The sequence below is a fragment of the Hippocampus comes genome, unplaced genomic scaffold (assembly GCF_001891065.2).
Source record: "Hippocampus comes isolate QL1 unplaced genomic scaffold, H_comes_QL1_v1.1 scaffold446, whole genome shotgun sequence".
In the NCBI taxonomy this organism is placed as follows: Eukaryota; Metazoa; Chordata; class Actinopteri; order Syngnathiformes; family Syngnathidae; genus Hippocampus; species Hippocampus comes.
Window position 1 is genome coordinate 15,590 of NW_017805564.1, and position 27,380 is coordinate 42,969.

A 27,380-nucleotide genomic window follows, 5' to 3' on the forward strand; every position below is an offset into this window, starting at 1 on the left:
AAACATTCTCAAAGGAACTGAGACGACGTCATAATTCGCTATCGCGGAAAGAAAAAAAAAAACTCTTCTGGTGTGCTGTGGCATTTTTTTTTTTTTAGATAAAAGTTTGGGGAAGCACTTTAAGACTAAGCATTTAACCTAGCAGGGGATGGAAATTGAATTTGTCCAAAGCTTCATTTTTTGGGGGGCTTCTTCGCTATCAATAGGAACCCCCATTGACGGTCTGACATTTGCAACTTCCAAGATTGCTACATCACAACGAGTCCCTTTTTCCACTCCAATGAATTTGTGAACGGGAATGTTGTTCACACCTGTCCAGCGGCTTGCTCGACTGCATTGATTCGGAAGACAAAACAAAACTTTAAAATCTCTGAGATGGTTGTCTGGTCCTTTGATGGCAACCATCATTCCAACACCGTCTCTTTGTTTTGCCCGCTTTTCGGTTTTACCATCACACGCGCATACATTTTTAGTTATTCAGTTATTCTGATCTTTTATTAGAGGGGAAAAAAAAAAGCTTAAGCAACAGATTGTTTTTTTCCCGAAGTTGTGTTTATTCAGATGGACCTTTATTGCATTACATTGTTAAATAAGGTAGAATTTCTGCTTTTACACTGAACAGAATAGTCAACTTTTAAATAGGATGTAAAAGTCGCTGAAAAGTAAAAACTCACAAAGACAACAGCACAACGGAATGCACTGCGTGTGACTCAGCCAATCGGGAGTGCAGCCTGCAGAGAAGGGGCGGGGACAAGGGAGACCAGTCATTAGCACGCAATGGCATGCGGCGCACCGACACGAAACCGACAGTGAAACGCGCAGCTCACGTTAAATGTCATGCGCTTGCTGCTTTTCGATCTTGGATTTCAAGTGCTCCTTGTAGGCCAGGATGTCGCGCTTCCACTTGGTGATGGTCTGCTTCTCACACACCCAGATTTCCTGGGCGACCTGCGACAACAGCACAGCAGTGTTTGGGAAAAGAGAAGAGAGAGGAACAAACCATTATAATTGTTGTTGTGTGGATCAAATACACTAAAAAATAATAATAAATATGATTCACAAATGGAGCAATAATGAGATTTCATTGATGTTCTGTCCGATTGTAATGCACAACATTAACTTGAGAGCCATTTGAAGCGCTCCAGCTGCTCATCAACGCCACCTCAAGGGCGGGAAGCCTGTTGGCAGTTGACACGTACCTGCTGGATGAGCCTAAAGTCGTGGCTGACGAGCATGACGCCGCCGTCAAACTCGTTGACGGCCTCGGCCAGCGCGTCGATGGTCTCGATGTCCAGGTGGTTGGTGGGCTCATCCAGGAAGAGCATGTGCGGGTTCTGCCAGGCCAGCCAGGCGAAGCACACGCGGCACTTCTGCCCGTCCGACAGATTGCGGATGGGGCTCACCTGAGGGGAGAAACTCAAGGTCAGTCGGCGTGGCGCTTCTCCGTATCATCGCTTGTCCCCGCTGGCACCTGCTGCTTCCCCGTCAGCCCGTAGCGGCCGATGATCTTCCTCATTTCCTCCTTCTCCTTGATCTCGGGGAAACACTTCATCATGTACTCCAGAGGCGACAGGTCCAGTTCCAGCTGCTCCGTCAGGTGCTACCGCAAATGCAAAGACAAAAGCTCGTAGAACCACAATGACAAAGACACACACGGAGACACGCATACGCGCACATTGCCGACTTTTTCCTACCTGGTGGTACCTGCCGATCTTGACGTGAGAATGTTTACGGATCATGCCGTCTGTGGGTAGTAGCTGCAAACAAAACCAGCGGCGTTTCAATCATTGGAGTCTGCCTAAGAGCAAAAATGCTCTTGCCAGATTGTGCCTCCTTTCAGGGCAACACTGTCAAACGTCCTACTTTTACTCCTCAAAACAAATTATAGGCGCCAAAAATCAAGCCAAACAAAAATTAAGGCATCAGAGACATTGTTTAATTGAAAATAGTCTGAAACCTTGAATTTCTGGAGGGCTTCCTGAAAGAAGAACGATGATCTTTTGTGCGTTTTCAATACAAGGTACTCCTCAAAACAAATTACAGGCACCAAAAATCAAGCCAAACAAAAACTAAAGGCATCAGAGACATTGTTTCATTGAAAATAGTCTGAAACCTTGAATTTCTGGAGGGCTTCCTGAAAGAAGACTGATGATCTTTTGTGCGTTTTCAATACAAGGTCAGCTTTGACCTCAGAAAACAATGACCGAGCAGTAAATGAATCAGCTTTTTTTTTTTTTTTTTGAAAAAGGAATTGTGACCCTAAAGCCGAATCAAAGATTTGGACAAGCCTGACCATCCCTAATAAGAGATATTTATTCCCACGTTTATCCTGAATTTTCTTAAAAGGCAGTGAGGCTTTGGGCGGTTTGAAAAGGTGCGCGTTTGGGTGACCTTACCTCTCCCATGAGCAGCTTGAGCAGGGTGGACTTGCCGGCACCGTTGGGGCCCACCAGCGCCACGCGGGTGTCCAAGTCGATACCAAACTCCAGGTTCTTGTATATGTGCGGCTGCGTGGCGAGCGGAAAAACAAAGAGCGTGAGAGAGTGGCGCGGCCAGACGGACGGCGATCTCAAGAAGCGCGTGCGTCCTCACCGTGTTTTCAAAAAAGGAACCGTGACCCTAAAACCGAATCAAAGATTTGGACAAGCGTGACCACCTCTAATAAGAGATATTTATTCCCACGTTTATCTTGAATTTTCTTAAAAGGCAATGAGGCTTTGGGCGGTTTGAAAAGGTGCGCGTTTGGGTGACCTTACCTCTCCCATGAGCAGCTTGAGCAGGGTGGACTTGCCGGCACCGTTGGGGCCCACCAGCGCCACGCGGGTGTCCAAGTCGATACCAAACTCCAGGTTCTTGTATATGTGCGGCTGCATGGCGAGCGGAAAAACGAAGAGCGTGAGAGAGCGGCGCGGCCAGACGGCGGCGATCTCAAAAAGCGTGTGCGTCCTCACCGTGTTGTCGCTGTATTTGAAGCTCACGTTCTGAACCATGATAACAGGAGGAGGGATCTTCCCACAGGGAGGAAAATAAAATGACAGCGTCTGCGCAAATGTGACAAACGAGCACCCTCGTTCATGAGCCAAGTCAAACGCGGTGAACACAAATTCTAAAGTGTACCTCATTAGGGCGAATCACTCTTGTTGCGCCGTTACCTTGTCATTGACAACTTTTTCAGTCAGGCCCGAGGCCACCATCTTCTGCAGTGTCTTTTCTTTGCTCTGCGCCTGCCGGGCCAGCTTGGCAGAGCCGTGACCGAAGCGAGCGATGTAGTTCTGAGGACGTGGCAAACAATTCATTTGGTTACTTTAAGTGCAACTTTCCCTTAAACATGACTTTTAAAAAGCCGATGAGCAGCAAGCAGGCCGCGTTTACCTTCATGTGTGCAATCTGGTCCTGCTCCCAGTTGAAGCGCTTCATCTGGTTCTCCTCCAGCTCCTCTCTGGTCTTCACGTACTGGTCGTAGTTACCCTGCACCACCACAAAAAACATACGAGACATTCGCAGGTTTCTCAAAAATTTTTTTTATGCTGCTTCATCAAGTCTTTGCTTGCGTTCATCTCACCGTGTAGTACTTGAGTTTCCTCTGATGCAGGTGAATGATGTTGGTGCACACGCCGTTGAGGAAGTCTTGCGAGTGTGAGATGAGCACCAGGATGCGTTTTTTTTTTTTTATGCTGCTGCAGAAAGTCTTTGCTTGCGTTCATCTCACCGTGTAGTACTTGAGTTTCCTCTGATGCAGGTGAATGATGTTGGTGCACACGCCGTTGAGGAAGTCTTGCGAGTGTGAGATGAGCACCAGGATGCGTTTGAAGCTGACCGGGGCCAAGATGAGTGTCAGTTTTCACAGTGCCAGGGCGCGGGGCAATGTTGGCACGCAACTTACGATTTGAGCTCCTCCTCCAGCCACACGCACGCGTCCAGGTCCAAGTGGTTGGTGGGCTCGTCCAGCAGCAACATGAACGGTTTGATGAAGAGGGCTCTGCGACACCCACAAAATGGAGACACGCCTTGAGTACTTGGGACTTGAGGTTAAGTTACACGTTCAGGAGGCGCAACAATCAAACCAAGCACTTTTTCTTGATTTTCCTCTGATGTCATACATTTTTCACACATTTTTTGGCTTTTGCTTTTTGGGGGGGATGGCAAAGGGGAAATTAAACTGGAAGCGGTCACGCTGAAGTGGGCTCGTCCAGCAGCAACATGAACGGTTTGATGAAGAGGGCTCTGCGACACCCACAAAATGGAGACACGCCTTGAGTACTTGTGACTTGAGCTTAAGTTACACGTTCAGGAGGCGCAACAATCAACCCAAGCACTTTTTCTTGATTTTCCTCTGATGTCACAGTTAACACACATTTTTTGGCTTTTGCTTTTTGGGGGGGATGGCAAAGGGGAAATTAAACTGGAAGCGGTCACGCTGAATTACGAGCCACAACTTCTGAGCTGTAGCTCAGCTGTTGTTGCTCAATTTCAAATTGACAGAATTTCAGCCTTTCAACTGAAAATCTTCTCAGATTTCTCCTCTCGGGATGAATCAGTCGCCAAAAAGTAGCGCTAACTTTTAATAGGGTTGCATGTGTGTCATTAAGCAATACCAAAAAAGAAACAGTCATCAACTAACAACTAATAAGCAGTTAAGAAAAACCAAATAAAAAACCCAAAAGGATTTACGCAAAACAAATTCTTACACAACAATTGGAGGGATAATGGATTCCAAAATATTGGCGAGCCGCAGCTCCAGTTTTATTGCTTGTTAGCAGAGCATTAGATGCGTTGCTACATTCTGCGCTGACCTGGCGAGGGCGACGCGCATCCTCCATCCTCCACTGAAGTCCTTCAGCTTCTTCTGCTGCATAGCGGCACTAAAGCCCAAACCGTGGAGGATCCGCGAGGCTCGAACCTCCGCCTTGTCGGCATCCAGCTCCTCCAGACGCTCGTATAGCTCCATCAGCTTTTCACATTCGGCTGAGGGAAGACGCAGGAGGACAAAGTCAAGCAAGAAGTGCACCTTTTGTGCTTGTCAATGTGGGGATGGACAAAGCCCGTCGGTGGCGCCGTACAGTCTTCGTGCGCCAGCCGCTCGGCCTCCTTCTCCAGCATGATCCTCTCCTCGTCCACTTCCATCACGCAATGCAGGGCCGTCTTCTCGCTGGGCGCCATCTCCCTGGTCAAGTGGTAGATATCGATATGCTCCGGAATGGGGATTTCGCGGTGCCCGATGGCCGACAGCAACATGGACTTCCCTGGGAGGCAAAAGGAAGAAAGCACCGCAGGATTTTACGAGCGCAGTTCAGTAAAGGATGTTGCCAACACATCGGATGACTAGAATGCGGCTCATGATGAAACTGACTTTTACTTCCTTGGATTAAAAAAAAATGGAGTAGGTAGACTGCAGACCAGGAACCCACAGGGGTTTCATCGCAGCCTTTGCTGCCGGTGGGGGGCAGACGCTCCCCGCTCACCTGTGCCGTTGAGACCGATGAGGCCGTAGCGGCGGCCCGAGTTGAGCTCCAGGCTGGTGTCTACCAGCAGCTCCTGGCCGTGGAAGGTGAGCGACAGGCTGCTAATGTGCACGTCCGTGCTGTTGGGGTGAGAGGACAGCACGCCCGTCACAGCGCGCGCCTCCGTCTTGGCCAACTCAAACTCATCCAGGTCCTTGGTCAGGCTGTCTACACCTGCGTGACAAAGCGTTGGGATGTTAAAACAGCGCATGAATGCTTTGACATCGCCCAGCCGACAACTTTCTTACCATTGCTGACGGCTCCATTGGACTGGCCCTCCGCTTGGTCGCACTCGCCGTTCAACTCATCGGGCTTCTTGGTGCGCTGCCGGGCCTTGGCGGCCTCCTTCTTCTTCGCCGCCTTCTTTTTGGCTAAATCGGAAGGCATGGCTGTGCTTTCTTTGCTGAGGGCTGCTCTGTCCAAAACAACAATACATCAAAGATCAGCCATGGGACTCCTTGTATTTGCCTCCACGCTGGCTCAAATTTCCATTGGCTCCAAACTATGATTTCATTTCATCAATTTTGTCAACTACAAATTCCTCTTAACTGTGCTATTTATTCCTTTCAGCATCTTATGCAGTGCTTGTCCCTTCTGCACTCTTAATTTGTTTTGTTCTGTGCTTTGTTTTCGTGCCAAATTAAATCACATCATACCACCCAACTACCATTGCAAACTGTTAAATCATAGGGTTTTTTTGGGGTATACCTGGGCTGCTGGCTGTTTATGACTAAGTTGAACATGATTACATTGACTGTTTCTGTGTTGAGCAAGATTTCCAATGATACCAACCTTTTGAAAATAGGATAAAGATGAAGAACGTTTGCAACAATGATTCATCAAGAAAAAAAATCTCAAATATTGCTCTTCACGTTACGAGTCACAACTAATCACGGGAAAATGACACTTAAATCACTGAAAAGGTCTTGAAACGATCAATCATAAAAATAACGCGGGTCATGTAGAATTAGCTCTTAGGAATGTCACTTCGATCTGTTGTCAAGGAAACGTCACACGTCGTCATTTGTCGGCTTTCGGCTTCTAAACGATGAAAACATGTCATTATGTTGATGACGGAAGGGAGATGATTTGTAAAAGGCTTTCGTCAAAACAAAACAAACAAAAAAACGTACGCTTTCGGTCTACAAATCAAAACAAAAAACGTGTGCTCCATGTCTCACCTGCTTGCACGTTGTTCTGCCTATGTTAGCCCATGTACCCGGTTAGTGTAGCATCACGTGCTAGCGGTTACCGGCATCTCAAATAAAAGCGAAATAATTTACCAAGCCGGTTAGCTCTTGGCAAGCGAGCTGATGCTGGTATGTTAGGACTCGGGCGAACAAGTCATCCTTAACTGGGCTTAGTGTTGCCCCGAAATTAAGATAAGCTAATTGAAGTGAAACTAAGGTTAAGCGAAGCTAAGGCTAAGCTAAGAATAGCCGCCATAGAGAGGCCTGAAGCGGCATGATGACGCAAGGCCGCGCGAACCGGCTACAAACGAGACGAATTGGGCCCTTTACGTTCATGTTCCACCCTCCTCGCTGACCATTTTTTCGTTGCTAATGTGCCAAGCAGTTGTGTGGCGGCTGTCGGCGGCGTTTTCTTACCTTCTCTACGATTTCGTGGACTGAGGAGCACACCGACTTCGCGTGTCCACTTTGCCGGCTGGAAGCCGCTATCCAGAACGCCAGACAAGCCAAATATGGTCAAAAGGGCGGGGCTCACGAAACGTTTCCGCCTCTTTCTCGCGGGACTGCAGTAAAATGGTGGAAGAAAAAATACAATAAAAATTAATATTGAGAAATATTTAGAAATGACACAGCCACGTAACTGCACGATAATACTGCGATATTTATAAATTATATTCATACTCTAAGGCTTGGCTGTTTGATTCTTCTATTCAGCTCGCTAAAACTGACAATCAACGACGATGCTCGGCCAGGGATGAGGAGGAGCACGGAGGAAGTGGCTAGGAGTCTTGAGCGTCGTAGCTAAAAGACGAAAAAGAGGGGAAGAGGGTGAAGGAGACATGGATTAGCCGTTTACCCGCGTCCTCGGATGGGGAAGAAAAAAAAAGACATTTAATTGGACAGCGAGCGATGCTGCTAGCGTGCTAGCCCGTCGTTCAGTTTTCCGCTGATACGCTCGCTTGGTTCGACAAACTAGTTATTTGATGGCTATCGTCATTTGTAGAACAATTTGACCCCGCCACGCACTACGATGTTAATGTGAAATGGTGGCGGATGACGTTAGGTGGTTCTCCCTTCGAACCGCTCGTATGAGTGTTATAAACGGTGACCGCGACACGACTGCGCCTCGATGTTGAGCATCTCACGGGCGTTTTATCGGTGGGCCGAATGAACTTGCAAAGGATACGTGGAAGCTTGGCAAGCTGATCGAGTGGGTGTTCGTGCTCACTGGCTTCATTGTATCTCGCTTCATGTAAATTACGTGGTGCGCCTACTTTTTTTTTCTGCGCTGGACGAGAAGAAGACGAAGGGGGGAAAAAATGCGAATTTCGTCCTTGCTGGCCGTGTTCCGGCCTGCTCTACCGCTGATCCTGGGGCTGTCTCTGGGCTGCAGCCTGAGCCTGCTTATGGTGTCGTGGACTGGAGGGGACGCGGACGATGCTTGCGGGGGCGAGCTGGCCAACGCTGGGAGGCTTCACCTGGCCAGGGGGGACGCTCAGAGCGACGCCAAGGACGATGCGAGAGGAGGCGAGGGCGGCGATGATGACTTCCAGCCGCGCATCGTCCCCTATCACAAGGACCCGAACCAGCAACAGCACAAGAAAGTCCTGAGGTAGGCACATGTCCTTTTTGACACCAGCCGGTGGACGCTGGCGTCCCTTGACGTCAACGCTGTGATGACGCAATGTTAAGAGCACTGACATGTGGCAGGGTGGCCGTTCGGTGAGCACGTGAGCCTCAACGTTGTGAGGTTTGCGGTTCAAATCCCAGCTGCAGCCTTCTTGCCTGCGTTTTGATTGCTCTCTTTTCTTACGTGGCGTTACTTTGGCTCCCTCCCCCATTCCCGCAACTAACCTTTATTTTCACAATTAATCCGTTGATTATTTTTTTCAATGGTTCAATGTTGGTTCACTGTTTCTCTAAGCAGAGGCAGATGCTTCCACATGTCTTATTTGAATTCAGCACAATAATAATCAGGCTGCTTCCATGAAGGATTACAGGAATCGGACAGTATTTACTGTTGAGAGGTTGAAATTCAGATGATTTGGACAATTTGAAGTTCAGCAAGATGGCAAAGGGATTAATTGGTTCTCAAAATAGTTGGTGATGAACTTGATTATTGACAAGAGTTAATCAACAATTAAATTAATCACCAACTATTATATACTCCACAATATGCATGTTAAATTGGTTGAGGAGTACCACCTAAAAATGACAGTAGGCCAAAATAATGATTGAAAAAGAATCCCAAGTCCTATTCCTAAAGAATTTATTGAAGCCACTGTAGCACGCACAGGCCATGGACCTAAATACAGTGGGGGATGTGTGTGTTGGGTCAATAGAGTGATGATTTAAGGTTGCCCATGAATTGAGATTCTTCTTGGCCTCCCACAGAACTCGCTACATCCACACCGAGCTGGGCATCCGCGAGCGCCTCCTGGTGGGCGTGCTAACGTCGCGCGCCACCCTCAACACGCTGGCGGTGGCGGTGAACCGGACCGTGGCACACCACTTCCCGCGCACCTTCTTCTTCACGGGCCTGCGCAGCGCTAAGGCGCCGCACGGCATGGCGGTGGTGGCTCACGGCGACGACCGGCCCGTTTGGCTCATGTATGAGACAGTGCGCCACCTGCACCGGCAGCACGGCGCCGACTACGACTGGTTCTTGCTGGCCCAGGACGACACGTACATGCAGGCGGAGCGGCTGAGCGGGCTGGTGGGCCACCTGAGCGCCGGCCAAGACCTCTACATGGGCCGTGCCGAAGAGTTCATCGGTGGCGAGGAGAAGGCGCGCTACTGCCACGGTGGCTACGGCTACCTGCTGTCGCGCAGCCTGCTGGCGCGCCTGCAGCCGCACCTGGACGCCTGCCGCAACGACATTCTCAGCGTCAGGCCCGACGAGTGGCTCGGCCGCTGCATCATCGACTACCTGGGACTCAGCTGCGTCGAGATCCACCAGGTGATCACGATGTTGCCGCTCGTATGGATGATCGCTCGATCGATCACACTCGTATTTTATAGGCTATGTAAGCTGTCTGACAGGCTCGTGCTCCCGGCAGGAGATGACGTACCGCTACTTCGAGCTGGGCAAGAACGCCGACCCAGAGCGCGAGGACAGCCCTGCGTTCAAGCATGCCTTCACCGTGCATCCCGTGTCAGAGCCCAACCTCATGTACCGACTGCACAAGCGCTTCAGCCAGATCGAGTTGGACTGGACCTACGCGCAGATCCAGGAGCTGCAGGTTGGATTCAGTAACACGCATCGGGCCTCAAAGTCATCATTTGGATTTTAGGGATATGTCCATTAAGACATATTAAGAGCTGCACATGTGAATTTTGGTCGCCAAGCTTTTGCACGCGTCCATTAAACGGCTGTTGACCAATGAATCTTTACGCAGACGCAGATCGGTAACCTGAGCGAGCTGACGCCGGAAGGCGCGGCGGGCGCCACGTGGCCGGTGGGCATCAACGCTCCGTTCAAGCCCCGCACGCGCTTCGAGGTGCTCAACTGGGACTACTTCACCGAGGAGCACATCCACGCGTGCACCGACGGCTCGCCCAAATGCGAGCTGCGCGGCGCTGACCGCGCCGACGTGGCCGGCGTGCTGGAGGCGGCGCTGGAGCGTCTCAACGCGCGCTACCAGCCGCGGCTGCGCTTCCTCAAGCGGCGCCTGCTCAACGGCTACCGCCGTTTCGACCCCACGCGCGGCATGGAGTACGTGCTGGACCTGGCGCTGGAAGCGTACACGCAGAAGGGCCGCAGCCGGGTCATCGCCAAGCGGGTGCAGCTGCTGCGCCCGCTCAGCGCCGTGGAGATCATCCCCATGCCTTACGTGACGGAGGCCACGCGGGTGCAGCTCATCCTCCCCGTCACGGCGCAGGAGCGCCAGCAGGTGGCCGCCTTTCTGGACACGTACGCCGCCAATGCGCTGGACACACGCGACAATGCCCTCCTCACCGTCCTCTTCGTCTACGACCCCTTCGAGGCGCAGCGCGTCAGCCGCGAGGATGTGTTCGCCGGCGCCAAGGCGGCCATCGGCGAGGCCGAGAAGCGCTACCGCGACATCAAGATCCCGTGGATCAGCGTCAAGACCGAGGTGCCGTCGCAGGTCAAGCTGATGGACGTCATCTCCAAGAAGCACCCGGTGGACACGCTCTTCTTCCTGGCCAGCGTGTGGACCGAGGTCAACGGCGACTTCCTCAACCGCTGCCGCATGAACGCCATCAGCAGCTGGCAGGTCTTCTTCCCGGTGCACTTTCAGGAGTTCAGCCCGGCCGTGGTGCCGCGGCCCTCCACCTCGGCCGCCGACCCGCTCCGGGACGGCCACTTTGACCGGCGCGTGTTCGACGAGGCCTGCTTCTACAACGCCGACTACATGAGCACCCGGGCCAAGATGGCGGCCGAGGCGTTGGACAACGAGGAACTGCTGGAGAGCATGGATGTGTACGACGTCTTTGTGCGCTACTCCGGCCTGCACGTCTTCCGCGCGGTGGAGCCGGCGCTAGTGCAGAAGTACGCGACGCGCCAGTGCAACCCGCGCTTTAGCGAGGACATTTACCACAGGTGCGTGCTGAGCAACCTGGAGGGACTGGGCTCCCGCGCGCAGCTCGCCGCCGCGCTCTTCCAGCACGACCAGGCCAACAGCACTTAGGCCGCCGCCGACGCCACATTTACGCTCTTTTAACTTTTAAAACAATTCCAGGTTCAAAGTTATTCTTAATTTAAACTAAAGCAGTTTTATTCCATGTCACAATTTTGTCAAAAGAAAATGAATGAATAGCATTTCCATTTGTGTGTGTTTGGTGTCCTTGAACTACTGGAGTAAAGTAAGGCGTCAAGTTGCACCCTTTTCAAAATAAGTACATTGAAATGTTTCGAAACTCCTGAACTCAGGTTCACGTTTGATGATGGTGTTACATTGGAGCATAAAAAGTAGCTGGTCCTCCCTCCACAGGATGGCGCCCAGTTGCCCAGCATAAAACATAGCTGAATGGCTCACTTGATTACAAGCTGTGAAAGGGGACTTTTTTTGGGAGCGGGGGGCCACTGGGTGCCTTGAAAGTCGTGCCACAATGCAATGCCTGTGCCCGTGACGCTCGCTGGAACGCCACCCGGTTTCCTGCTTGCCTTTCGAGGAGATGGAACACGTCACGACAACGTCCCAGCGCATACTTTTCTTTTTTTTTCTATCTCGTGGCAACTTGCAAGGATGATTCCTCCACACTGACTCATGTCGCAATAAGCGTTACACAAGTGCACATCTATGATCAAGTCAGCTAATTGATCCTACCCAACCACCAATTGTGACAACCGATTGTAATCCAGAACAGGGTGTTAAGCTGGAAAAAAAAAAACTTATTGAAAAAACACCCAAAAAAAGAGAACAAACATAAGCAAGGGGGCGTAGCCCAAAAATTTTCACTGGGGTGGCCAGGGTGATATAACATCTCACTGGCCACACAGTAGGTGCTCAGTGACCCCTGCGAATGCTCATAACCTCCTCTCTAACTGAGAAGCCATTGTTTCTCATAGCATCCACAGTCAAGCTTTCATGAAATCAAAAACACACACATGTCCAGAACTTTGCTCAACGAATACAATATAGTACTCATCATCCAAGTAGGATCAAGTTTTGAACAAACTCGTTTTGAAATCAGAGGCTAGTAAAAGCAGCTTGTTCAAATATTATGACATTTATTTTAAAAGGGTGTTTGGTAACAAAAAAAAAATGCTCAAATCAGATAAACACACACAAAAAGGAGACTTGAAGACGCATGGCGGCATTTACAAACTTTGGCAAGCGCTTGTTTATTTACATCCAGTCTGTCACACAAGGTCACAGCTGTTGTCCCTTTAGCTCCTCTTTTTTTGTCTTTGTATGTCAAGTCATCCATTTTTTTTTTCAGTGTTCAAGTGAAGAGCAGCCTCGCTGGCTTGGAAAAAGAAAAACATGCAGGGAGCAAGCGGACATGTTTGAGCATTTTTTGTCACGAGCTGCTGTGAGTCTTCTGCAGCTCTCGTTAATCAGCTGTTGGAGTCTATTAGAAAACCAAAAGAGCTACAGGACAACTAATGCTTATTCTGTATTTTTGTTTTTATGCTCTAAGAAAAACACAGCTAAACTGCTTTGCTGGTAGCTCGTTAGATTATTTTTGGCAAAAAGTTACAGAAGGCATTTTTTTTTTTTTTAAACAACGGAGCGAAAGGGCCACACTGAATAAAGCAATGATGATCCCTCCAGACTATCGTCACATTTTGCTCATCTCGAGAGAATAAAGTTGTATTTTAACGTGAATAACAAATACCGGCAAAGTTATTTTGATTATTCTTGAGTCTTTTTTTTCCAAGATAAAAAGCTGTGCGTTTTCCAGAGATAAGTCATCTGACGCACATAAAGTCGTGTCCTCCCCAAGACAAAATGTTGCAATGCGACGAGAATAAATAAGTTATTCTTTACCTCCTTTTGTTAGTCATATTTTTTTCCTTGCAGCTTTTTTTTTTTTCTGTGGCCCCCCGCCCGTCCAATTTGAGCAACATGCTAAGTGTACAGAGCGTATGCGTGTTTATTTACAGCTAGTGTTTGATGGTTGGAAGCATGCAGAGGCCGAGGAGTGAAGAAGCGTGTGCGTCTACTGTGAATTGTTTCGAGTGACGTGTGTGTCGCCTGCGAGGCTGACGATCAAGAGGAGGAGGAGGCGGACAATTTACAGCACAGTGCAAAATTCAAAAAAAAAGAAGAAAAAAGGGAACATCTGCCATGTTCCAACACCAAATCTTCATTTGACGCAAAAACAAAAACAAACAAGTGTCACCCTTCTTTAAAAAGAAAAAAAAAATATGCACATACACATGTGGTGAGTTGAAGTGAAACGGGCACATGTGCCGCCCACCGTTGACGTCTTGCACATCCTTCAGACAACAAACCACAAAACATATTTACATTCACATCTCGTCATCAGTAAAAACACACACACACACACACACACACACACACAAAACATGGGCTGCTCTCTTGCTACATGTTAGCATATTCACTGTTAGCATGTTAGCATGATCTCACTGGAAATACAGCGGTGCCTAGAGATACCGGGGAGTCGACTTGTGGGTTCTTCGAGATACGAGCTGTCATTCAGGTGGTGTTTAGTTTGACTTGAGCAAACTTGAGCATTCTTATTCTTATTACTTGGGCAGATGGTGAGGAAATGTTCCCAAAAGGCCTCTGGCTGTTTATTGCCACGCCCAGCTGAAGTTGAGACCAAAACCAAACCGAAACCGAAATAAATACACCTTGTGTATTCATTAGAAAAGTCCGCTTAGCTTTATGCTAACCAACGATGTAAAACGCCATTGGCATACTCATATTTTGCACTTGCGCTTTTACAAGCAACAAATGTGGAGTAACACATGTAGACAGACAATACTTGCAGGCATATATTCTATTAAAAAAAAAAAACGACTATTACAGCAGCTTACTGAGTCGCAGTAGTAGAAGCACTATTCTTCATGAGTGCATGACTTTCTTATCCTGCCCCCCTAGTGGCCAAGGCAGGCACAGCAGCACGAAATAAGGAATTCAGCACAAACTGTTCTATTCTTGGCATTCTAGCTCATGATTTTATAACACTCTTTTTATCAAGTAGCTTTTCCTTATTAAAAAAAAAAAAAACACATGCCTTTTTTTTCTCGGGAGAGGGAAAAATGACTGAACGAACGATTCAGGTATTTAAATTTTTTTTTTCTCCAAATGCTTGCCTGTTGTCGTCCTACTGGAGCAGAGGAGATTTCCTCGTCTGTTTTGACTTTCACTACTTGGCCAATTGTGATCTCAAGGCACCACTGTCGCATGTGACTACACGGCAAGGCGTAACATCATCATCAAGCCACCCTCACAATTTCCCGACTCGCCTTGCGCTCTTGCTTCATGTTAGCATACCAACTGTTAGCTTTCCATGCAGTCTCATTGGAAATTGTAAAAAAAAAAAAAAAAAAAAAAAACCCACAAATGCAGCTCGTTTCATCAACTTCAGCGTGAGCGTTGACACGTGAGGCGACGGCAGCCAATCCGCACGCTCGTCATTTGCGATTGGTCGGGGGGGGGGGATCAATATTTCAATGGATTTGCATAACACTGAAGAGGGTGGGACTCCACCCTGTTCACATAGACACTCAAATGTGACACTTTGGAAGTCTTCTGATTGATTTCGGAAGGAAGAAATGAAATCAAGTTTGAGTGTGTGACAGCTGCATTCAGCCAATCACTTTGCTGGTGGGATGAAGACCAAAGACACACAAACCAAAGCGTTCACTGCCTTGTCCCTTTCTTTTGCATGATCTGAAATCTTCATTGGACTTGAGTCTAAGAACATCGAAAAAAAAACCAAAACCCTTCATTGCGGTCTCGCTACTTGTTTTTTTTTTTTTTACCTCCGCCAAAGACATTTAGCTCTGAGCAAAAATGACTCGACAGAGTTGCATTTTTTTTTTTGTTTCTTTGTCGGCAATGTATGAATTTGTGGCAAAATACACACAACGGCCACTTGATTAGGTACCTTTACAAAGACAACACACAAAGGAGGATGCATCAGACTGAGAGCTGTTGCTAATATTTGGGTTATTTAGCTACATAACATGGGGGATAAAATATGAGCCACTCAGTATGATTCAGTGCTGGTGTACCTAATATTCTGACCTTGACCTTTGGCCTTGGCGGAGGTCTTCCCTCGACGAGAACAATGCCAACACACACACATGCGTAAAGCCACACACATGTAAAGGGGGACACACGCTAGTGCAGGGGGTCTTTGTTTAGGTGTTGCGGACAGCCAAGGCCTGTTCCAGCTCTTGCCTCCTCTGCTGGATCTGCAGGTACAGGCACACACAATTAGCAACAGATCACAAAAAGAATCACATCAACACCAAAGCCAGGGGCCAGTAGAAGTAGATCAAAAATAATTGCAATTTTGCAAAAGACAGGGGGAGGGTCTGCCTGCCTTTGCCAACCCGGAATTTCCCTTACGGGCATCATGAAAGCCTTGTCTTATCTTACAGCAGAAGCATTTCAAAAATCAAAGATACAAACATCAAAAAGAGGAGGAGGTTTGCTCACCGTAAAAATATAAAGACCCCCCGCCCCCCCAAAAAAAGCAATTAAAAACATCAAAGCAACAGCAGGATTTTAGCACGTAAGTGTAAAATTGTAAGTCTAAGTGTAAAAAACCAAAGCGGGCGAATGGACTCCCGATAATTATATACAAATAAACAAAAACGAGGGAGAGTTTGCTTGTCATAGAAAAAGAAAAAAGGGGGGGCAAGTCAAGCCAAAAGACAAAGGAGATTTTTTTTTTTTTTTGCGTACCTTACAGTAGAAGTATCGGCTGACGGCTTCCTGGGACCACGGCTCGTGGTAGAAGGCCGCGCGGCGCTCCTCCTCGGGGTTGCCCACCACGTCAGTCATCAGCTGACACGCAATACAACACAAGACAAGGCAAGGTGAGTGCCACAGTGTGGGGGCCGTCTGTAACGTCCTTCACAAGTCATCACGCTCAGCATCGGCGACAGAAAGCCGCCATTTCTTGTCTGGATCAACCCATTTCATGTCTATATCCCATGACAGAAAAATCTATAATCTCGCAACAGATGTCTTGTTGTCTTGGCGAGACTTTGAAAGAGTGCGGCAAACACGGCAGTATGAAAAGTCCAAAGGGGAACCTTGAGGTCTCTGCTCTGGGACTTGAGCCAGTCCTGGATGTAGCCTTTGGGATCCCGTGAGAAACTCAGCATGAAGTCTCTCTGGATCTTCAGCTGGTTAATGGATTCAATGGTCTCATGGATCTTCGAACAGGAAACAAAAACTTTCGTTAGTCGAGCCGTCCGTCTGCTGCGGCGGCGCCGTCCGGCTGTCCATCTGTCACCTTGTTGTCCAGCGTGGCGATTTCCTGCTGGTTGGCGGTTGACAGCAGGAAGCTGCTCATCTGGCTCTTCAGTGGGTCCTCCACTTCCACGTCAATGTCGTAGCACGCCGTCTTTTTCTGGTCGTTGGGGTCCACGCTGCGAGAAACAAGAGACGCACGCTTTATCACACTTGGATGCGTCATTTTTATCCTGCAAAAAAAAACCAATTCAAGCTTGTGAAATTTTACCCTGCCTACACTCTGCGTAGAGCTCCGCAAAGAACAAAGAACCTGATTTGGCAGTCTATAGGTGTGAAAACCAGTGTTGGTCGCCATATTGCCATTATTATAAAACATACTTTGTGACTGTTTAGCACAGGTACTTTATTCCTGCTCCTCTAGCAGCCTGTTTAGGTAGCAAAATAATCGCAGCCTCTTTTGGCCGCCGTCGGGTGGTCAAGGCAGGGCTTTTTCAATTGAAGTCGTGAGCGGCTGGGGCACGCACCTGATGACGTGGTTGATGACGATGGGGTCCGGGGGAAGCAGGAGGTTGGTGAGACGCTGGGGGATCTCGGAGAACTTCAGCCGCGGGCAGTCGAAGATCTGAAATCACATAAAGACGGCATTGCAACCGGCCGCCGATTTTCAAGGATACCCTCAAAATTCCGACTGAAGAGGAATGCCGCCGTGACATACGAGCGAATAATCTCCACATACGAGGAGGTATTTCTCAGATTTTTTGCATGTCCAAATTTGAGATCGGATCACAAGTCGACTGTCAGCAGCATTTGGGCAAACAACTGTTCCCAAAAGAGGCTTGACGCTCTTAATTGCCACTCCGAGCTCAAGTTCAGTCCACGACTCGACAGGTAGCAAAGACAAGTACAAGCTGTGTATTTCAAACAACGCTGCCCAGAGAACATGGCTCACGAGCTTAATACTGACATCGAATGGAAAACACCATTCACATGCTAACTGTTAGCATCAAGCCTCGCCTTGAAGCGATGGCTATTTTGAACACAAACGGTCGAGCAACGCATGTAGACAGACAATTGAACAAGACTCACAGGCACATATGCTTTATCCTCAATGAAAAATGGCTCATTACAGCAACTTACGGAGAAGTAGTCGAAGTCTATTCTTCTATTTGTTTTTATTATTACACTGCCCCCGGTGGCCAAGGTGGGTACCTGCTGGAAGTACTTGTCACAGTTGATGTACTCTTTGTCGTGCGAGTCCTGCAGCTTGTTGGTCTTGACGTACTGCCACAGCGCCTGGATGATGCATGAGCGCGTTTGCGTGTGGATGCCCAGCAGGCGCGCCAAACGGGGGTCCAGCTTGAACTGGGGGGGCTGAGCGACGGAAAAGCATGAGCAAAAAAAAGAAAAAAGGATTGATGTGTTATGACATGACGTGACACGACATGAGCTCCTCGTCACCTGGTAGTCGAGCATCAGCAGCAGCGTGCAGCGCACGCTCACGTCTCCCGGACGCTTGACTTGGAAGCCATCCGTTTCCTGCGTGGTGGCTGTGCGATGCCACTGAAAAACAAATAAGCGCACTTTGTTGGGCTCCTCCATGTGAAAGTTAAGGAATAATTTGTCTCTGCTACCATTGCAAAAATGTAATAATTCTTTTCAAAACCTGTGAAAAAAATTTTCATTTTTATATTTGAAGTGTATATAATTTAGCATCTTCTGGTTTCAATGCGAGGGTTGGTAACTAACCTCCACAAGGTGGTTGTCGGGTCCGTAGAGGTCTTTGTCCAGTTCGATCACCAGACTCTTGAAAAACGAGGAGAATTTCTTCTTCTGCTTGCCCGGCTGAACAACAAAAACACAGAATATTCACACTTTGTCCTTTTTCACACTGTACATGACATTCGGTTTCAGTAGCGTGAGCACGGGCCCCGAAATCATCTTCCCTCAAATTGGAATTGGCTCACAGATGCCGCGAATGTTGAGAACAGCTTGGCCTCGCAGTTTCATCAAGGCATTTTTTTCCCCCTTATCATTAATGCTTCACACAGGGCAATTTCATGAGAGGAAATTGTGCAGGTGTTTCCCCCCCCCCCGCCCCACCCCCCCACCCCCGCGGCATCACTCACGTCATCCAGCAGCTTTCCCTCCACCCGCAGCTCCCACGACGCGATACTGCCGTCCGAGTCGTCGGCGTCGGGCCGTGCCGGGTTGAAGGTGTTGGAAATGTACAGCCTCAATTTACGCTTCTGCTGCTGACAGCCGTTCAGGCCACACGGGGGGGCTCCGTTAATGGCGTCTTTGTCAAACAAATGGCAGGCAAATTGTTGCCGTTCTTACCTTCATGGGCCTCTTGAGTGCCTCCTGGATGTCCACGCGCTTGCGCATGATAGTCTGGTCCAGCTTGCGTTCGAAGGCCAGCAGGTCCATGTAGGCTTGGGACTCGGGGACCAGCTCACGGATCTCAAGAGGAGAAGCACAAAAAGTGTTTTTTTTGGGATTTTATCAAGCACCTGCCTTCATTATTCCAAAAATATCTGCAGCAATAACAGGATCTGTGTCTGTATTGGCATAGATATTGGTAACAATATTGGGATGTGTATAAATGTCAACTAAAACAGCAACAAATAAATTACTTACTGACACAAAAACGCAGTTTCATCCCCCGAAAATGAAGCTCGGTGGACATGAAGGAAGACGTCCAATTTGTGTTGAAACCACCGATGTGGGGTAGCGGAATTTTTACACCAAATTGATTGTTTGGGTCCATCATTAAAATCATCGTGTGAAGGAATGGAAAAATGTGAATGAGGGCACATTTCAATATCGCACATCAGGAATGTTCCTCCTTCATGTAAATGGCCGTCTTCATTGTCCCCCTCCCTGACCAATGCGAGCACCTTCAACCAGTGCGTCTCCCGGTTGACATCCGTCTCGTCCCACCGGAATCCGCCAGCCTCCCTCCCATAAAACGTAGCCCGCAAAAGTAGTCCACGAACATGCCCAAAACGATCGTGCCTCTAGCCAGACATCAAAAGTCAAGAGGATCTTTTGATTGGACCCCTCCATCGAGAAAGAAAAGAATGGAGCCTTACCCTTTGTGGGAGAATCTTGTCTGCCATTTTCCTTCTCTTTGCACTGGAGAGAGGGAGAGAAAGAGGAGGAAAAAAGGGAGCATGTTACTATGGTGACTGATAGCCGAGTGGCCGGCCATCTGCTAAAATGCTGGGCTGCATCCAGCGGCACAGCTGTGTGTGTGTGTGTGTGTGTGTGTGTGTGTGTGTGTGTGTGTGTGTGTGTGTGTGTGTGTGTGTGTGCGCGTGTGTGTGTGTGTGTGCTCTCCCAAATCAATGCAGCAGTGCACCTGGAGAGACACGCGAAGCCTCTGAGAGCCAAAAAGGCTCCAGACATCCACGCAGGCGCCGCGTGTCGCCGTGCGGGGAAACGTGAACATTTGGAAAAGACCGACACACGTACACACGTACACAAAGTCCAAAAGTGCATGGACAATAATGAAAAATAAGAATTGAAAATCATCATAGAATTTGTTGTCAAATAACAATTATTTGACTTTCATAAAATATTTATTTTGTGATGTACTGTGAATAACGTATTGTAATAATTTATTTCACTGTTGGTCATTTTACAATTTACAATAAACCAATGAACACATTAGTTACGGAAACATAATAATCAAACACGTACATTTTATGTCACCAATTTAAAGGCTCAATTAATGCATTCAGAAAATAGATATTATTAATTTTTTTTAAATCTTATTTTAATGTTGCAATAGTTATCCTGAATTCAATGATTAAGCACGAAGCAATGATTTATTACAATCTATTGAGTTTTAAAGAAATCCCGAACACTTTATAATACAAATATTTATTAATTGCATTATTTACAATCCAAAAAATTACAACACATTTTTATTAAGTAATTTTCGGGAGGATCTTTTTGGGGGACAAATATCATGGTATGTATTTTAAGGCCTTTTGTCAGCATTGTCGTGTGTGTGTGTGTGTGTGTGTGTGTGTGTGTGTGTGTGTGTGTGTGTGTGTGTGTGTGTGTGTGTGTATTGCATTCAGTCTCGTTGCTCCATGATGATCGTGTTGAATTCATGCGAGTGGTTTCCAAAATGTTTCAAACGTCAGTAAATGGAGTTAGTTTAATCTTTTTTGTGATTTTGAAGAGGTTAGAGCAACTTATTTTTTAGTGGTTAGCACTCCGGGGGGGGCGATGGGTCGAATCTTATTTGCATGAGATTTAGTAAGTGCTGATGCATACTGTTAGCACCGGCTTCTCATAAGCAGTGGGGAAACCCGTTTGAGCCTTTCTTCCCATCGTCGCAGTTGTCATTCTTGAGTCTGAGCCACCTGGAAGAAAAGCTCAAACGGCTTTCCATCAAGCATGCCAAATGGTGGAACACGATGGCCGCTGAAGCCTGTGGCCACGGGAAGAAGAAAAACATCCAAACACACTTGAGCATTTGGGGGAAAAAAAAACAAAAAACACATAAAGCAGAGTTGGTTTTGACTTGAAATCCTTTCCCATCATGCCATGCTCCAAGTCCAAAGCATGCACCGCTAAGGAGGGAGGGGGTGCTGGTGGTTGCGGGTGTGGGCTTGAGGGGAGGCTCCCAGGAGGAGAAAAGGGGGCATGCAGCGAGCGGGCGGGCGTGTCTCTTTTCAGGGCTCCTACTTGGATCCAAGCGTGGGATCTGATTGGGGCTCCCGCATGTCCACGGGCCTGGCCGCCATCTCGCCGCCTCCCGGGAATCCCAGCGGCTTCCTGGGGAGCGGTTCAGCCATTAGACAAAACTCTTCGGGGAACAGGCGGGGGGGACACCCCCGCCACCGCCTTCTCATCCCTCCCCGTAATCTCAAACTTCAGGAATTTCAAAGTTGCCTGCTTTCGAGAGAAAAAAAACCCTCCAAATTTTGCAAGACAGAAAAACTTCCTACTTTGGGAAGGTCTCAAAAATCTTCCAATTCTTCTCATTGGAGAAGAATCGAGCCTTGCTGTGGATTGCCAAATGCCCCACCCCAAAAAGAAAGGTCTAAAATTGCCTACGTTACCACAGGATGGCGGCAAAGCACTGTTTTTTTCTATTCTCAACTGACTTCAACACACTTCCTTGCTCACAAGACGCCACACGATGGCTGCAAATGACAATTTTTGACGAAATAAAACTCCTCAACGCACTTAAACTCTGTTCTCTTGAAACCGAGAGGCCAAAGGGTGGCGGCAAAGCACCACTTTAGGCTGAAAGAAACCCCTCAAGTGATTCCAATCAAGTTCCTTGACGACAAGGGGCCACAAGACAAATGTCCAAAATGAAGCTCCTTGACACCAAAATCCTGCAGGATCCCTTCTTATTCTTCTTTTGTCTCATCCTTTCACGCACAATACAGTTCCTGGACGCCAAGGTGCCAGAGACTGGCGGTAAAACACTACTTTTGTTTGAATGAAACTCCTCAACTCACTTCCAGATAGTTCCTTGATCATCACAGTTCCTTCACAGCGCGATGCCACAAAACAGAGGTCAGGTTCCATCAAATCCCCCGGCTTTCATTCAAACTACTTGGCCCGTTTGAGGAAGCGGGGGCTATTTTGAACCGCAACTCAAACGTCTCCATGACACAGTGAAAACGCAGGTGGCGCCGCTCAGCTGCTGGCAAATTGGCAATCTGGTTGTTTGCCAGAGTACCAGAATGCCAGAGTACACCTCACAAAGTCACCTGGAACAAAGGACGGACGGCTCATCCATCCAACTGTTCTGATCCGGTCCAGTCGGGTCCACCATTTGGCCAAGCTGTGGGGGATCAAAGGAGATCTGGATTCTCCTTTAATGAGGAAACCTGATGCACTTCTGGCCACAAACAAGGCCTGAAAGAATTGTGATGAGCCCACCATGACGAGCGCAAGTCGCTGAACCAAATCATCGGAGTCCCTGGTGTGTCTGGTGAGTCAGTGAATTTGACTCAGTCAGATTCAAAGGAATCATACTAGTCTACAATGTTTCAGGTGAATCTGCGAACCCAAGTGATTCAATACAACAACAAAAAAAAATAATAATACAACAAAAAAAAAAAAAAAACAACAACATGTGAGTCACCCATAACTTGAGTCCATGGATCATAAAATCGGAGTCTGCTGTGTTTCCGATCAGTCAATTGACGCAGGTCAGGTCAGTTGGTCCAATCCATCAGTCTGCTGTGTTTCAGATTTAACGGCATCGGTTGATTGTGCGTCATCCCGTGAGTCAAATATTCAAATGATCTAAGTAAGCATTTTTCTCTGGACTGTGGTGTGTTGGACTCACTTCCTGGCCCGGTTCTGGACTGCCTGCTGCTGTTGTTGTTGCTGCTGCTGCTGCTGCTGTTGCTGTTGGGACTGCTGGGATGGGGCGGGCCTCTTGCGGCCGGCCTCCATCACCGGGGAGGGCAGGCCGGGACGCGCCGCCGGGTTGCCTCCGTACGGCGGGCCGGGGGGGCCCATCGGCGCTCCCTGGTGGGGCATCCTTGCCCCGGACGGCATGCCGGGACGCTGCGGGCGACAGGCGACGCACATCGTCAGTCCCAACGTTTACTCGTGAGTGAGACAACGGTGTGTGTGTGTGTGATTGCGTTCCAGAAGTGCGGTGCCAGGATTTTAGTTGTGTGGATGTGAAAATGTTTCATTAGTGCACTGGAAACCATTTTCAGGAATGCTGGGAAGGCAACTTGAGGTAGAATGAAAAACTAGAGCTCCGTATGCAAGTGACATCATTCAGGATTAGCTTTCACATTTACTACCGAAAGGATCTTGAACACACTGCGGAGTTTTTTGTTTTTTTTTTTTGCTCATCCATACACAACTAAAACGAGCTCATACACAATACTGAAAGACTCTCATACACACAACAAAAACATTCACGAGTAAAAGGCTCTCATACACATGAGGGAAACTTTTCGCTTTGCTTGGAGTTGTTGACGCCCGGCAGCAAGTGGCCCCCACGTTCACCTGCGCCTGTCACTCGCGCTGGCGCCAACAGCTGCGTCCCGCGCGCCACCTCCGATGATCTTTTTGAGGATTACAATTGCGCTAGCAAAGCTTGGTGTGAGAAGAACGGCACACCAAAAAGTACAAAAGGCTACAAAGCCGCTCTCTTGTGATGAATTCTCTTGTTTTTGTTTTCTTCTAATCTCCACAGGACCCCCGAAAGCAGCAATCAAATGGAGAAAATGGAAGAGTATTTATTGTCCATGCAGCATTAAAAAAAAAAACATTTCTTTGTAGTTCTGGAATGTAATTTTTTGCTCATCCATACACAACTAAAACGAGCTCATACACAATACTGAAAGACTCTCATACACACAACAAAAACATTCACGAGTAAAAGGCTCTCATACACATGAGGGAAACTTTTCGCTTTGCTTGGAGTTGTTGACGCCCGGCAGCAAGTGGCCCCCACGTTCACCTGCGCCTGTCACTCGCGCTGGCGCCAACAGCTGCGTCCCGCGCGCCACCTCCGATGATCTTTTTGAGGATTACAATTGCGCTAGCAAAGCTTGGTGTGAGAAGAACGGCACACCAAAAAGTACAAAAGGCTACAAAGCCGCTCTCTTGTGATGAATTCTCTTGTTTTTGTTTTCTTCTAATCTCCACAGGACCCCCGAAAGCAGCAATCAAATGGAGAAAATGGAAGAGTATTTATTGTCCATGCAGCATTAAAAAAAAAAACATTTCTTTGTAGTTCTGGAATGTAATGTGACATTTTGTAACCCCAAGTAGCTTTGCCCGGATATTTTTTTTTCCTGTCTTGTTTGTCAATTTCAAAGGCTGATGTGATCTTTAGACTGTCCACAAACGTCACGTGGAGAAAAACAAAGCGCACCGACGCACGACTAAAAACGGGACAATGCCAGAAATAAGACCAAACGTAACTAAAAATGGCGTAAGTGACAAGTCAAACGGCGGCGGGATGAAAAGGCGCAGACAAAAAAGACGTGCGTGTAGTTTTGAAGCTGAAGCTGTGGTGATCAGAAGAATGATGAACAGGCGCTGCTGTCACTCTTGTTTGGGGGCCGGGGGGGATGTGCCGGGGAGTTGGAGGTGAGAACGCCACAGATGAGTTTGCACGATTGTCGTCATCGGACTTCAGACCTCTGACTGACTTGCGTTTACGTCACACTCGTTTGGTCGAATTTTGTCCGAATGTCGTCGTGCACGCTTCAAAGACGACAAGTCAAAGTCGTGAGCCAGCAAAACTCAACTTGTAGTCAATCTCCAAACTGTCTTTCATATGAATTCATGGCTCGTTGGTTTGTATTTTAGCATCAGCCCAATTTATAAGAACATTTAATGTCTCATATATCTGACATTGTTTCTTGCAATACGACAATTCTACTGCTTGCATGTGTTTGTGAAAAATTTCATGGGACGGGGACCTTGAAAAAAATCAGCGCATAATAAATCGCAATCGGAACATTGAAGGAAAGAAATGCAATTAGCTCAAATGGGAGTTTGCAATTTGCTCAAACTGTCACCGAGTCAAGGTAGCGCTTCAAAATGGGCGTGACAGCTTTATTCCACGAGGAGAGTGGAAACAACCAGGCTTCACCACAAGCAGCAAAATAAACACTCACACTCTCTTCCACATGACGGTTTTCCATCCTAAAAGCCTTTTGGCGGGAGGTGGGCATGAGTGTGTGTCTGTATGGGGGGGGTGGGGGGAGGGTGTCTGGCCTCCTCATCAAGGTTAATTGGCGCACAGGGAGGACGCAGGCGTGAGGCTCATCAATCAGCCGAGCCATTGTCGCCGCCGTCACGACCGCTCGCGTCAAAGACGCAATACGTCATCCCATCTCCATCATACCCGTCGCAGCAGACAGGCGGTCACCACAACGCCATCGCGAGCTGCAACAAAGGCCGTCCTGACTGTCTGCATCCGAGTCAAAAAACATCACCTGGTGCTGGCTTCACCATTCCAAGACTTCTACACTGACAACGCAGTAGTTCTTTCAAATTTCGACGCCTTGCCCACCAGGGGGCATTATAACACATCCAGACATACTACGAAACTACAATAATATCGGCTGTTCTTTGCAGAGGATAAAGATGGTATGCCTGTGAGTATTCTGGTGTGCCAGTTCAACGTGTGACCTAACGTTTGTGCTCAAATATCGTGAAAGTGACATCGTGCTAGTTTTGTTTGCCCGTCCGTCGATGACATTTTGCATTATGTGTTAGCATTAAGATAGAGTACGTGGGCATTCGAAATACTGCATGCAACATGTAAGTTTATTTTTCCAAAAATTGCTCACTATCTGCTAAACATCTGAAAATAATGTCTTTTTAAAGAGCTGAAGGGCAAGTAAAACCTTTTTTTATTTTTTAAACAACCCTTGATTTTATGGACCTCAATGAGAAGGGCAAGCAAAACATTTTTTTATTTTTTTTAAACAACCCTTGATTTTATGGACCTCAATGGATTGCTTGTTTTTTTTCTAATGAATACTCCCCATTTATCCATTCCGCCCAAGAAAAGCCACCACAATTTTGTGGTTTGAGGAAAGAAAACCAGCACTGTGTTATATAAAACCATAATAAAATAGTATATAAGGACAGAAAGTGATGTGTAATTGCAAGAGTGGAGTGTTGTATGAGTACCTTTAAGGGGAGTGGCATCGTGAGTGCATGTCACAGATCTTTTTTGTGTGTGTGTGTGTGTGTGTGTGTGTGTGTGTGTGTGTGTGTGTGTGTTGAAATCCATTAACAGTGTGTTTAAAAAGTGTTGAAATAGGTTGGAGTGTTTATTTCAGGTTTAAACTGGGGGTGTCCAAACTATGGCCTGCCACCCAACAGTTGCAGCATACCCAAAAATGAAGATTTGACACAGCCCATGCGGCTTGCCTGTACTGCAGGATCTGTTTTGTACGCTGGCTGGCAACGACAGAAGTTTGTTTCCTTGTTTTCAACCAAACACACATCATTAAATACACATACACTATATTATAGCTTTGGGTTGCTTTGACTACACATATCGACTGGGTTATTGTGTTGAAAAAAAAAATCAAAAGTGGGCCTTTGGAAGAAAAAAATGAAACTGGCGTAAACTATGAACTATTTTATTCCAATTTTTAGTATCAATTCCATGCTTGCAATTTGTTTTGTATTCAAAGAAGGCCGCATGTTAAACCTTGTTCTGAATAAAATATTCAAAACATATAAGAGTCGACATAAAAGTTTGTTTAATTTTGCTTTTAAATGTTTTTTTTTTCTTTTGAATGAAACACACGACATTGAAAGACCATTTGAGGAGAAGACCAAGTGTGCAACTTGACAACCGAAATCTCCCACATGAATGGAGCGATTGTTCACCGCCACCAACGCTTGCTGACACCCCCCGCCCCCCACACCACCTCCACCCATCCGTTCCCCCCGCCTCCCTTCCATCCTCGTGTGCGAAGCATGCTAGCCCCAAGACACGGTTGCGGAGGGGGGCAGCCGGCCGGTTGCTTCTTCCCGCGTCCTCCATCTCTGGCCGAGCCGAGCGCGACGAGGGTTCCGTTCGGGAGGGGGCCGGAAATAACCTTCACGCCCACCCACCCCAACCCCCATTCAATGACGAGCGAGCGAGCGGACGACTCACCACTCCATGGACCAGGAACTCAAACAGTTTGCTCTTGGTGGCTTTCCTGGCTCCCCCCGCCGTCTCCTCCGTGGCCATTTGCTGCGCTCCCCCCTCCGCCTCGCCTGCGCTCCCTCCGCGTCTCCTTCGCCTTCTCCTTCTTTTGTCTGGCCGCCGTCAGCCAGCCCCCCGTCCCCCTCCC

The 27,380-nt window shown here is 47.9% G+C and overlaps 3 protein-coding genes across 7 annotated transcripts; 1 reads left to right on the forward strand and 2 right to left on the reverse strand.

Moving 5' to 3' along the window:
- Positions 1-540: 540 nt before the first annotated feature.
- LOC109521816 (ATP-binding cassette sub-family F member 2) lies at positions 541-7,216 on the reverse strand. Of its 2 annotated transcripts, none has more exons than XM_019879872.1 (16): positions 7,109-7,216; positions 5,750-5,911; positions 5,463-5,675; positions 5,061-5,243; positions 4,794-4,965; positions 3,884-3,979; positions 3,710-3,812; positions 3,373-3,468; positions 3,153-3,272; positions 2,952-3,041; positions 2,757-2,867; positions 1,695-1,757; positions 1,472-1,600; positions 1,200-1,403; positions 828-948; positions 541-731 (listed from the first exon to the last, which is right to left on the reverse strand). In XM_019879872.1, exons 2-15 carry the CDS (start codon positions 5,886-5,888, stop codon positions 829-831), a joined length of 1,839 nt encoding a protein of 612 aa, XP_019735431.1. In that variant the 5' UTR covers positions 5,889-5,911; positions 7,109-7,216; the 3' UTR covers positions 541-731; position 828. The 2 variants fall into 2 exon arrangements, with proteins under 2 accessions (XP_019735431.1, XP_019735430.1); XM_019879871.1 differs by having other exon boundaries at positions 5,750-5,916; positions 7,109-7,211.
- A 101-nt stretch (positions 7,217-7,317) lies between these two features.
- On the forward strand, positions 7,318-12,430 carry chpf2 (chondroitin polymerizing factor 2). Its single transcript, XM_019879868.1, has 4 exons — positions 7,318-8,303; positions 9,086-9,650; positions 9,751-9,933; positions 10,090-12,430. The coding sequence occupies exons 1-4, from the start codon at positions 8,011-8,013 to the stop codon at positions 11,341-11,343; spliced, it is 2,295 nt and encodes a 764-aa protein (XP_019735427.1). The 5' UTR covers positions 7,318-8,010; the 3' UTR covers positions 11,344-12,430.
- Positions 12,431-13,197: 767 nt separating this feature from the next.
- Positions 13,198-27,359, reverse strand: smarcd3b (SWI/SNF related BAF chromatin remodeling complex subunit D3b). 4 transcript variants are annotated; one of them, XM_019879879.1, is made up of 14 exons: positions 27,200-27,359; positions 22,889-23,112; positions 21,265-21,354; positions 19,656-19,698; positions 18,901-19,023; positions 18,690-18,812; positions 18,310-18,405; positions 18,022-18,123; positions 17,773-17,934; positions 17,088-17,185; positions 16,604-16,739; positions 16,401-16,523; positions 16,048-16,149; positions 13,198-15,551 (listed from the first exon to the last, which is right to left on the reverse strand). In XM_019879879.1, the coding sequence occupies exons 1-14, from the start codon at positions 27,275-27,277 to the stop codon at positions 15,498-15,500; spliced, it is 1,554 nt and encodes a 517-aa protein (XP_019735438.1). In that variant the 5' UTR covers positions 27,278-27,359; the 3' UTR covers positions 13,198-15,497. The 4 variants fall into 4 exon arrangements, with proteins under 4 accessions (XP_019735438.1, XP_019735437.1, XP_019735439.1 ...); XM_019879878.1 differs by having other exon boundaries at positions 18,690-18,815; XM_019879880.1 differs by lacking the exon at positions 21,265-21,354.
- Positions 27,360-27,380: the final 21 nt, after the last annotated feature.

What these genes read in the sequence shown, in the direction of transcription:
- LOC109521816 (XM_019879872.1), bottom strand. Translation starts at nt 5,888, where the DNA reads ATGCCTTCCGATTTAGCCAAAAAGAAGGCGGCGAAGAAGAAGGAGGCC. An exon ending in ACCAGATTGCACACATGAAG is followed by an intron (nt 3,273 to 3,372) that starts GTAAACGCGGCC and finishes CCACGTCCTCAG; the next exon opens with AACTACATCGCTCGCTTCGG. An exon ending in AGATCGGCAGGTACCACCAG is followed by an intron (nt 1,601 to 1,694) that starts GTAGGAAAAAGT and finishes CATTTGCGGTAG; the next exon opens with CACCTGACGGAGCAGCTGGA.
- chpf2 (XM_019879868.1), top strand. Translation starts at nt 8,011, where the DNA reads ATGCGAATTTCGTCCTTGCTGGCCGTGTTCCGGCCTGCTCTACCGCTG. An exon ending in GCTGCGTCGAGATCCACCAG is followed by an intron (nt 9,651 to 9,750) that starts GTGATCACGATG and finishes TGCTCCCGGCAG; the next exon opens with GAGATGACGTACCGCTACTT. An exon ending in CGCAGATCCAGGAGCTGCAG is followed by an intron (nt 9,934 to 10,089) that starts GTTGGATTCAGT and finishes ATCTTTACGCAG; the next exon opens with ACGCAGATCGGTAACCTGAG.
- smarcd3b (XM_019879877.1), bottom strand. Translation starts at nt 27,277, where the DNA reads ATGGCCACGGAGGAGACGGCGGGGGGAGCCAGGAAAGCCACCAAGAGC. An exon ending in GATCCCACGCTTGGATCCAA is followed by an intron (nt 19,699 to 21,264) that starts GTAGGAGCCCTG and finishes CCCTCTCTCCAG; the next exon opens with TGCAAAGAGAAGGAAAATGG. An exon ending in GTCATCAACCACGTCATCAG is followed by an intron (nt 16,740 to 17,087) that starts GTGCGTGCCCCA and finishes TGTTTCTCGCAG; the next exon opens with CGTGGACCCCAACGACCAGA.